General features: G+C 39.2%; 1 protein-coding gene across 1 annotated transcript in view; it reads right to left on the bottom strand.

The window, feature by feature from the left end:
• The window catches only part of adamts18 (ADAM metallopeptidase with thrombospondin type 1 motif, 18), a 314,116-nt gene that overhangs the window by 68,209 nt on the left and 233,753 nt on the right, over nt 1–12,154 (bottom strand). The window contains exon 17 of the mRNA XM_034185420.1: nt 71–191. Within this exon, the coding sequence (XP_034041311.1) occupies nt 71–191 (121 nt within the window). The remainder of the gene's footprint in view (nt 1–70; nt 192–12,154) is intronic.

Genomic DNA, 12,154 nt, shown 5'->3' with positions numbered 1-12,154 from the left:
TACTACTTCACACAAAAAAGAGTCTACATGTATATAGAAATATAGTAGTTCTTCCAGTACAGACACCTACCACCTGCACAGGCGGCAGAGCAGTCAGAGCGTACCACGCCCCAGCTGTAATCAGGTTTCCTCTCGGTGCGAGGCAGCGTGTACTCCCACACCACACCCGGGTTCTTTCCCTGCAGGAGGATCTAACGGGCAACAAAGTCATACAGAAAGGTGTTAAATGTTTACAGTGAGGTTTTAACCTTTATTCACATGGGGAAAGCCTACGCAGCAACATCCTTTTGCACATCAGCAACAGTTATTGGAAATGTTCACATCAGTTACACCCTATTTCTGCTGGATCCAGTTATATAAGAAGAGAATACAACACATTTATATCACAAAATATGATGCACAATTTGTTTGTACCTTGTACCAAACTCAGTCATCAGACACACTGATGACCCCTGATCAACTTTCATGAAGCACAACCAGGGTCGTGGGTCATTCTTCGAATAATCACTACACACCCATGCATGGCTCCTTATTCATGGCTTATTATTCGGTGGGACCGAGGCTTTACTTAAGCAGGCTCAGATGAGGAGTATCATTTAAATTCTGTGGGAAGTATGAATACCCCAATTATTATAGATGGTGTAGAAATTAAAAGAGTGATGGAAACAAAATTTCTGGGTGTCATGATTGATGAGAACTTGAGTCAGAAATCACATATTAACTATACAAAGAATAAATTATTAAAAATGATTGCTCTACTACACAAAGTAAAAGAGATGCTAGACGAGAAAGGACTATATATATTCTATTCTACTATATGTTCTATGATTGTTCCACATCTGACCTACTGTATTGAAATATGGGGAAATGCCTGCAAAACATTCACACATTCATTTTTCATTTTACAGAAAAGAGCAATACGGATAATTAGTCGGAGGCATTATAGAGAACACATGAGTCCAATATTCCTGCAGTTACATTTGTCTATGGAATAATCTGAACAAGGAAATTAAAGAAGCTAAATCAAGCAATATATTTAAAAGGCAGCTAAAATTAATATGATTCAGAAATACGACCTGATGTAACAGTGAAACCACATGTATACTTTTACTGTATAAAAAAAAGAGAAAGGAAAGAAAAGGGAAGAGGAAAGAAGGGGAGAGGGAGAAAGAGGGGAAAGAGGGGACAAATGAGGGAAAGGAAAAAAGGGAAGAAGAAAGAAAGGGAGAAAACAGGGAAAAGGAAGGAAAAAAGGGGAAAAAAGAGGAAAGGAAGAAAATAAGGAGAGGAAAAAAGGGGAGAAGGGAAGAAAAAAGAAAGAAAAAAAACATTTTTTTCCTTTTTTAGACATTCTGATTGTAATGTTAATGTGATTATTATTTAATTTGTAAATTAATATTCTGTAAAAAGGGGTAGATAATATAAGTTCGCTTCTTTCTACACCCTTTCATTCAGGAGTATTGTTATGTTTGTTATGTTTTCTGTTGGAATTACTTTTGGTTGTGTGGTTGGAACTGAATGAAATAAATAAATAAATAAATAAACCTCAACTATGCCATGTGGCAAGCTTCTCTGTGCAGGCTCTAGCCCACAGGTGCCTCAGAGTTGAGGAGGCTTGGGGCGGGAGAAGGCCAAGAGAATGCCAAAGTTTCACTTGGCTGAGGCAGATAGATGGTTACTTTAAAGCATTGGGGATGGACCTGGGTGCTTACTAAGGGTGTAACAATACATGTATTTGTACTGAACCGTTTCGGTACAGGGCTGTGCACAGGTGAGTTTGCGTTGTGTGTGTTTACTGTAATTTCTGGACTATGGAGCGCACCTGAATATTAGCCACACCCACCAATTTTAAAAAGAAAAAAGAAATTGTACATAAATAAGCCGCACTTGTCTATAAGCCGCGGGTTTCCACGTTGTAACATGAGATATTTATACAGAAAGATGTTAGAAAGATTTTTAACTTTTTATTAAATACGTACCATAAATGCTTTTTTCCCTGAAGTGTTACATGTAAATATTGATACGCACGTCATCCGGTGTGCGCACACGGTATCCCTGCTCCACACGGAGAACTGAGTAATTTTATAACTTTTTCTTGTGATTTCATTGCATGGAAGCTGTGGAAAATGAGACGTTATTGAGGCGCTGTGACTTTTTCGACTTGTTACGCAAAGACAGAGAACCGGTGGGGAAGGAGGGGGGAGAAGGCTCCGCTCCACTAACTGATCTGACAGAGTAAAGTGCCGCAGAGTGATTTTTTCACTAAAATGCACAGGTAAGACCTTATATTTACACTATGTGTGTGTGTGTGTGTGTGAATTCACACCGCATGAGGAGCGCAGCTTTCAGGAAATCAATTGACAACATCAATTGATATATTTGTTGTTTATTTGAGAACATTTTATTAAACCCCCTACCACCTGCCTTATTTTGGCTTGTCACTGTCTCACAAATAAAAAGTGAAATTTCCAATCGATGGGATATACAGGCTTAGAAGAGGTTTTAACGTATTACCAGACAGCACTTTGCAATTATTTTATTTTCCTGTTTGTATCATGTTACAATAAATTGTTGGTTTAAACAACAAGCAAATTTAGGTTTTGCATTATGTTCCCATACTATACCGAAAATGAACTGAACCGTGACCTTAAAACCGAGGTACGTATCGAACCGTGATTTTTGTGTATCGTTACACCCCTACTGCTTACCAATCAGCACCCAAGGTGGCTCCATGGTGTGGTGGATGCTGCAACGCACAGCACCGGTGCACACTCCTAGACCTGATATGACCTAACCTGATCTGACCAGATGAGTAAAACATTCTGCCTGAACAAACGAGATACTTTATTTTATTCCAAGTAACCTGACAGTAAAAGTAAGAGGTGAAATTAACTCTAAGTATGGTGGACTGTTTGCTTCAACATAACATTAAGCAGCCATAGGTATCACCAGTGGGAGCCTAATTCAAGCTGTCAGTTGGGTGAATCACGATTGAGAGCATTCCAGAAACATTAAAACTCCTCCAAACTAGCTGACCATACTATTATATTTGGACATATGAGAGACGATTTCCATTTTCTTTCAAGACGCTTACCACATCCTCTAAACTGGCTGACGGTTCTGAGTTATCTTTTATGTGAGGAAATTTATTTGGACATTGAAGTCAAATGGAGGAATAAGTGCAGACTTACCCATTAATGCTGCATGAGGCTGTCATTAAAGTAACCTCAAGTCTGTGATCAGCCATGGAGATTATAGTTTAAGATGCTTTCATTGACTCAATTTGTAATGCATCTTTTTAAAACTTTTTAAAATCTTGGTATTCATCTTTTTTGAAGGATTTGCAGTTTGTATTTGGGCTGTTTGTGAATCCTCTATCCATTTGGCAAATTGCATGATTTCCAACCGTCAACATCAACTCCAAGGCCTGAGAAATATCAGTATATCAAAATGTGAAATGATGAGTTTTGACAAGGATGTTTTCTTTGGGGTGTATCCTGATGTACAACAAAGAAATCCACCATCAGCCCTCCAACTTAGAAAGCCAAGCACATCTTTGGTTTGATCCACATTCAACAGCCGCTGGGAATTCCATTGCCTGGTCTGTTCACCTTCTACCTGTTCTACGTGTCAAACTGTCCCAGTGCCAGACAGAAGGAAAAATGATGGCAGTTTAACTGGGAAACAGCAAGAACCCGACTAACCTCAGGCAAGTGCATGCATCAATGTGATTGTGTAAGATATGTAAACCTCTGCTGAAGCATACTGACTGACTTTCTTCATACCAAAAGCACTAAATATTTTTGCTCAGACTGACAGGCTCAAATTCAAATCAAAATTAATCCTACTTCAAAACAGAAACCCACATCACAGTCCTCACGAAGAGGACATGTTTATTCACTGCCTCACACAAACTTTAATTTGGATAATCCAGTCTATTTTAAGATTAAAGGGTAATCTGGTCTCCATATGACGAGATTAGGAGCTGTGTCCACATTCTCTGCACTGCATCAGACCTGTGGATGTCCAGTTTGGTGACTTTAGAATTATACCTCTGCTTTTTGCCAGTGATGTGGTTCTGTTGCACAGTTTCCACAGATGAGCCATTCTAAACACCCATTTTGAGCTTTTTAGCTTGACCTGTGACCTTGTCTTTTAACTGATTTTTCTGAAAATAAATTAATTTTGGTTTGGTTGAGTCCCAGTCAGTCCATCAAGGTTCATCCAAATCAGATCAAAATGCTTTGTGTTATTTTCTTTGCACACATGCCAACACAAAGGACCTAAAACAATACCGACCCGTTGGCTCCCATGTGCAAGTGAAATGACTGAAACGTGTCACTGACAAACCGTGGCTATATTCTTGACTAAACAACCTACAAAACTGACAACACATAAACGGATTCACTTTTTGCAGATCACAGCCATCCAGCCAAAGTACAAGCTGGTGCGGCAAAACAACTGCCACCACAAACCACACCAGGACATTTTGCTGATCCAGGCAAACCGATCCTTACCAACATTCCAACTCCTCTGCTAAACAACCATGAGAGATGTCAAAAAGATAATTTGCCAACTGCAATTTCTTTAAAAAAGAACTGACACATCAAAGCCACGATCTAATCTACTTTTTTGTTGGACATCTACTGTGAGACAGCGTGTACTAGGACAGATGTTTAACACAGATTCAAACTTTTCTTCTCTGAAGTTATTCCATCAGAGACAACTCCACACAGAGCACATACCAACCAACACAAAACACCCTAACCAACAAAACCAAAGGCCCACAAAGTCCTGCAAAGGGTCACATGGTGCAGAAGAACCAGTCGGTAAATCACAAGGCAACTGCATCCAACAGCACTCAGAAATGTCACTGACACTCCTCGCCATACGTCTACATTACGGCAATTTTAATAACAGCATGATCGCTGAACACATTAAATGTGTTTTGTCGTTTTTTTTTTTTTTACTTTTTCTAAAATTGTATTATTGTCACTATTGTGTTATTATTAATATTATTGTTGTTGTTGTTGTTGCTATTATTATTATTACTATCATTATCATCATGATTGTTAATAGTAGCATTTTTAAGGAAACAGGGATTGATATATAAATCATCATACAGGGAGAAGGGGTGGGATTTGATAAGTTTCGACTTCTCACTCCTTTTGAACTAATTTTAATTTTATGTTGTCTGTTATTGTTTTATTTTTTCTTTTGTTATGTTCAAAATAAACCTTTAATCAATAAATCAATCAAAAACTAGTAAAAAAAACAGCGCAATGCCAAAATACCCTCGGCCGTATGACCATTGTGTTCTTTATGGTTTGCAGTTGTTTAAATAATTATTCAGATCTTATTGTCTTTCATACAATTTGTACATGTTCAATAAAGCCCCTCTATCAATCAGTCAATCAATCAAAAACAAAATTTGCATTTTAACAGTGTCTGCATGAGGCCTTGCGTGTGCGTGTACATGAGCTTTTGACAAGAATGGAAGCTGTGCAAATCAAGGAATACTTGTAGATCACCCTCTGTGCATTTGCAGGAAGTTAGTTAGCTTTGAGTTAGCGAAAGTTAGTGTGCATGCTAACGCCCACATTTCTCTCCAGAGGTGTTATTAGGTTCCAAAAACAGTGTTTTGAGTGTTTATTTCTCACTAGCTTTTACATAATATATGAGAAACGTATATAAACACATAAATGAAGTGATTTTAGACAGACCAACCACTAATGTCATGGTGCAGCTCTACTCTGATTGGCTGTCAGCCCTGCCACTCAAAAAAGGAACAGATTGAAACAGAATGTGCCTTTTTAACCTCATAAAAAACTCTTCAAATAGGTCAAGGTTAGCCATCTTTGAACATGTCCAAGGTCTGTGTCCCAAGAATATTCCCTATGAATTTGAAGACTTTGGCAGTAATAGGACTGGACTTATGCTGAGCACGGACAGACGCATGCCTTTGTAATACCCGATGGTCATATTTGATGGCCTCGGGTAATAAATGTGACTGGATATAAAGTAGGTAATATGAATTTGGCAACTATTTTTGTGTAAAACAGGCCTGAGTTCCTCAATTTGTCAATCGGGATGGAAATTGGGGCTAAAATCTGCAATGTGAGACCGCCCTACAGCCAGAAGCCACACAACCCTGCACAAAGAATTTTGTAAGAACGCAGCGAAAGCAAACACTTGAGCTTGTTTATCAGTCTTTTATTTCCAAATTCTTGATCTGGTGATCACCAAGGCCAAGGGCTCCGTGTGTTCGAGGTGAACAGAAAAAAAATTACTGAAAGAAATAGAAGCTTTCTAATTGCATCAGGCTGCAAACTGACTTGGTTTACACAAGTCCAACACCACAGCACTCATCAAGTTTGAGGAGAAGATGATGAATTACAATGTGGCTGATGCAGATATCAATCTCTTACAAACTCATGTTGCTTTGCTCTGCAGTGGCATGACTTCCTCCACTGCACCACTCCACAAGATTGTCAGTTTTAAGAGACTAATCTGACATGTTTTCCACTGAGACCCGCAGAAGCAACCACATGTTCTGTCAGCCCCCTCCTCCTCTCAGCTCCTGTTTGCTCCTCCCCTGCCATCGCTGGAATGGTTGAGCCGCCATGCAGACATGGACACCCGGTCACGGTTTTTGCTCGCGATCCTTAACATTTGTTTTTCTTAGAGTGTTTCAACATGAGTGAGGGTATCTGTGTCCTCCCCTGTGCTGTCAGTGCTTCTCAAAACAATGTGTGAAACAGATTGAGATAACATGGAAAAAACTATTCTCTTTCTTTCATTTGCTTTTTTTTTCTTTTAATTTTCAGGGATTGATGAATAACTTGTGCCTTGACCTGAGCTTCTCAAACACAAAAATTTAAATGACAGAATTCTTAAAGACAGGATGGACTGACAGATTAAGAGATTATCAGACTCTTAATTACTTTCACCGTTGACTCAGACAGATTATAGCTCTGCCATCTGCAGACTGAACCCACAAAAAAATTCAGCCACATAGTGGATCTCCACAAGTTGTGAAGATCCACAATTTTTCTCCCATTTATAGTTTTTATGTCTGCAAGTGAATGAATGAATGAATGAATGAATGAATGAATGAATTTATTCAACATAAAATGCAACAATAACCAAAAAAAAAAAATTCATAAGAAAATGACTCTACAATGAACCCGTGTGACCGAAAGGGACTGGGCAGAAGCAAAGCTTATAAATGCCCACCCCTTATACTATAATATATATATATATATATATATATATATATATATATATATATATATATATATATATATATATATATATGTATATATACACACACACACATATACATGCATGCACACGTAAAAACAATTTCATAAATACATATCTACACACACACACACACACACACACACACACACACACACACACATATATATATACGAGGTCTATTAGAAAAGTATCCGACCTTATTATTTTTTTCAAAAACCATATGGATTTGAATCACGTGTGATTGAGTCAGACAAGCTTGAACCCTCGTGCGCATGCGTGAGTTTTTCCACGCCTGTCGGTTGCGTCATTCGCCTGTGAGCAGGCTTTGAGTGAGGAGTGGTCCACCCCTCTCGTCGTCATTTCATTGCCAGGAAATGGCGGAATGATTTGGGCTTTTTTTCCATCAGAATTTTTTCAGAAACTGTTAGAGACTGGCAGCTGGAAACCATTAGAAACATTTATCTGACTTTTGGTGAAAATGTTACGGGCTTGGTAGAGAATAAGGAGTGTTACTGTCGCTTTAAGGACGCCCCCAGCGGCTGTGGGGCGCGCCGCGCTCCGAAGCCGCCATCAACAGGCTGAATGACCATTTCATTTCTAAACGGATGGCTGTCTGGATCCGTGACCATCGTGTGCCATTTCTCTGGTTATCACAAGAGCTGGACATCAACCATTTTCCGGCAGATTTCACTTTTAACAAGAGATTTTGTCATGGAAAGCCGAGCGGAGGCTTCGCGCGTCACGATGGATTCGCTGCTGGAGCGAGACAAAACCACCTCCATTTTGGTCTCACAGGACGGCTTTGAGATGGCGTTCAGACAGCTGTCGGTGGTTTTTCCATCGAGTGATTATCTGAGAAATTGTGGATGTGCCTGGACATGCCAGAACATGTCCCGTGAGGCTTGATCACAGCGTTGCTTTGCGCCATGCGGCACCGCCTCGTGTGTGTATATATATATATATATATATATATATATATATATATATATATATATACATATATATATATATATATATATATATATATATATATATATATATATATATATCTGTTAGAAAAGTATCCGAACTTTTTATTTTGCAGCCCGATCAGAGTGTCTCAATGCAGTTCTCAATGTTACCGAGATCTCACAGAGCGGCGACCTCTTCAAAGTTTTGCGGGATTTGAATTGTTAATAGGGCGAATATGGTTTCCTTTAAATCTCCATTTTCAATGCATTTTTCTCCATTTAAAAAAATTACTTACTGGGTTTTGCATCTGAACTCTTCATATATATATATATACACATACATATACATGCATACATATACACACAAACACACACCCATGATGACAAATACCAAAAAAAAAGTGCAAAATTAGTCAAAGAACTCCAATTTAGAAAACCCAACCAGACAAACAATGGCACCCAACATCCAATCCTGAAAACAATAGCAAAATCAATAAAGCTAAACCTTCAAACTATAATGAGCAATTTTATTATTCTTGTAATGTCTTTTAAAGCTTACTAAAGTACCAAGTACTTTAATATTGTCAGGACAGTTGTTTCAGATGTTAACACCTTAACAGAAACACAATGACTTTTTGCAGTAGTTTAGATCCTTAATTTCTCAAAAAAATAAAATTCCTCTCAAATTGTAACTGGAGTCCCTCAGTTTAAACAGATCATGGACATGTTGTGGCAACAGTTTATTTTTAACTTTATACATAATTTGGATTGTGATGTACTCAACCAAGTCCCAGAATTTTAGAATATGTAAACAGGCAAACAATGGATTCATTGGCTCGCAATATGATTTGTTACAGATCATTCTTATAGCTTTCTTTTGCAACAAAAATATTGGCTTAGTATAAGTTTTATATGTATTTCCCCATAACTCAATACAGTAGGTCATATATGTTATGAGCAATGAATGATATAAAATAGTTAATGAGCGCTGGAGAATAAAACCTAGTGCTTTATGCAAAATTGCAATGGCTTTTGACATTTTAGCTTTAATAAAATTAATGTGTATTTTCCAGCTCAGTTTATATCAAAGTGGAGTGATAATTTGTTTCAATCAAACCATTGTTTAAACTTCTGTAGCTCCCTCTTCATCATGTCCAAGGTCTGTCCCAAGTGATCCCCACTACAAAACACTGTTGTATCATCAGCAAATAAAATACAACTGAAAGACGTGGAAACTAAACATATGTCATTAATATATAGAAGAAACAACAACAGGTCCAGAACTGCATGGTGCATTTTCACACCAATATGTACACACTGATACCTATTGTGTAAATAGCTAGCTATCCAGTCATGTGCCAGTCCTCTGATACCATACCTCTGTAGTTTATTCAATAGCACAGTATGGTCTATAGTGCAGCCGGTCTGCTCTGTGTAAGCCTGATCCCGTCAGATCTCAGAAGCTAAGCAGAACAGGATCTGGTTAGTGCTTGGATGGGTGACCTCTTTGGAACACCAGCAGCTGTGTGTTTTTCTCCAGGTAAAACTGGAGATGTGTCAGGAAGGGCATCTGACGTAAAACTTGTGCCAATGTGGTTCTGTCTGTATCCGCTGTGGTGACCCCGAACAAAACCGGGAGCAGCCAAATGAACAACACCAACAACAGTATGGTCTATAGTATCAAATGCTTTTTGTAAATAAAAAAACTCTAGAATATTGCTTATTTTCAATTGCATTTGTAAACTGTTCAACAAAATCAATTACAGCCAGTAAAGTAGTGTGATATTTTTCCTGAAACCATATTGCTATTCACTAAGTATGTGATGTTTAGGTATGAAATCATGTAACCTCTTTACAAATACCTTTTCTAAATTGTGGTAACAGTGAGATTGGTCTATAATTTGAAAAGACATGTTTGTCACCAGATTTAAACAGCGGCATCACTTCAGCTAATTTCATTCTAAAAGTAAATTGTTTGTTTACTTTTTTTTCCAATAAATCACTATAATACTGCCTTTTACAAGATGGTATAATAGGTAGGGTTGGGTACCGAAACACGGTGCCAGTAGAGCACCGGTTCCGATGTAAATGGTAGTAACAAGACCGAATAAGAATGAAAATTTCGGTGCCTCATTTCGGTGCCTGACTTTTTTTTTTCATGAGCCGAAAGGGGGCGACCGACCACAGTGTTCCGGCATCAACCTGCGTGACGTCAGCGCCGCATTAGCTGATGAGAACTGATAGCAAGAGGATCAATAAAAATGCCGAAGGCGAAACGCTCCAAAGTTTGGCTTCATTTCACACCCAAGGGCAACGACTCTGCGACGTGCCACAGATGTCATAAAACAATTGCATGTAAGGGAGGTAACACATCAAATTTGATGAAACATCTGGCCAGTCACGGAGTTTATTTGAAAGCTGAACAATGCACGGTGTTTGATAAACTGAGCGACGTTTCACGGCCCAGCACTTCGGCAGCAGGAGCTGCAGGGCAAATTGAAGAAAGTCCCACTCCCAGCCCTGCTAGTGTGGCGTTGCACATCACCGATGATGACGATGACAGCAGCCGTTCCTCTTCAGGTAAGTTTAGTTTAATGCCAACCGCAAATCTTGATTATTAAGTGTCTTAGGTTAGCATTAGCAAGTACTGTTGCATTTTAACAGCGTGTGTCTAACGCCTGGCTATGTATAGTTCCACTTAGTGTCTGCTGACGTTATGCTTAACATGAACCTCATAACAAGTACTGTATGTATGAAAAATGTACGAGATTGAATGCGCATTTTGCACAAGATTGAATGCGCAATTTTGCAATTGCATAGGAACAACAAATAGGTAAGCTATAGCTGTAGACTGTAGGCCAGTTGTACGTGACCTGTCGATATACCTGTCTCGAGGCTACACTATTCAATATTTCTGCTCAATGTCTGCTTAAAGCAAAAGTCTGAATATATGTAAACAAAATGTTGAACTTTCAGTATACACTCAACAAAAATATAAACGCAACACTTTTGGTTTTGCTCCCATTTTGTATGAGATGAACTCAAAGATCTAAAACTTTTTCCACATACACAATATCACCATTTCCCTCAAATATTGTTCACAAACCAGTCTAAATCTGTGATAGTGAGCACTTCTCCTTTGCTGAGATAATCCATCCCACCTCACAGGTGTGCCATACCAAGATGCTGATTAGACACCATGATTAGTGCACAGGTGTGCCTTAGACTGTCCACAATAAAAGGCCACTCTGAAAGTTGCAGTTTTATCACACAGCACAATGCCACAGATGTTGCAAGATTTGAGGGAGCGTGCAATTGGCATGCTGACAGCAGGAATGTCAACCAGAGCTGTTGCTCGTGTATTGAATGTTCATTTCTCTACCATAAGCCATCTCCAAAGGTGTTTCAGAGAATTTGGCAGTACATCCAACCAGTCTCACAACTGCAGACCACGTGTAACCACACCAGCCCAGGACCTCCACATCCAGCATGTTCACCTCCAAGATCGTCTGAGACCAGCCACTCGGACAGCTGCTGAAACAATCGGTTTGCATAACCAAAGAATTTCTGCACAAACTGTCAGAAACCGTCTCAGGGAAGCTCATCTGCATGCTCGTCGTCCTCATCGGGGTTTCGACCTGACGCCAGTTCGTCGTCGTAACCGACTTGAGTGGGCAAATGCTCACATTCGCTGGCATTTGACACGTTGGAGAGGTGTTCTCTTCACGGATGATGCGAAGGAGATGTGTTGCACTGCATGAGGCAAATGGTGGTCACACCAGATACTGACTGGTATCCCCCCAATAAAACAAAACTGCAACTTTCAGAGTGGCCTTTTATTGTGGGCAGTCTAAGGCACACCTGTGCACTAATCATGGTGTCTAATCAGCATCTTGGTATGGCACACCTGTGAGGTGGGTTGGATTATCTGAGCAAAG

The sequence above is a fragment of the Thalassophryne amazonica genome, chromosome 2 (genome assembly GCF_902500255.1).
Source record: "Thalassophryne amazonica chromosome 2, fThaAma1.1, whole genome shotgun sequence".
NCBI lineage: Eukaryota > Metazoa > Chordata > Actinopteri > Batrachoidiformes > Batrachoididae > Thalassophryne > Thalassophryne amazonica.
The sequence above is the reverse complement of the archived record's forward strand: the minus strand, read 5'-3'. Positions and strand labels throughout refer to the sequence as shown.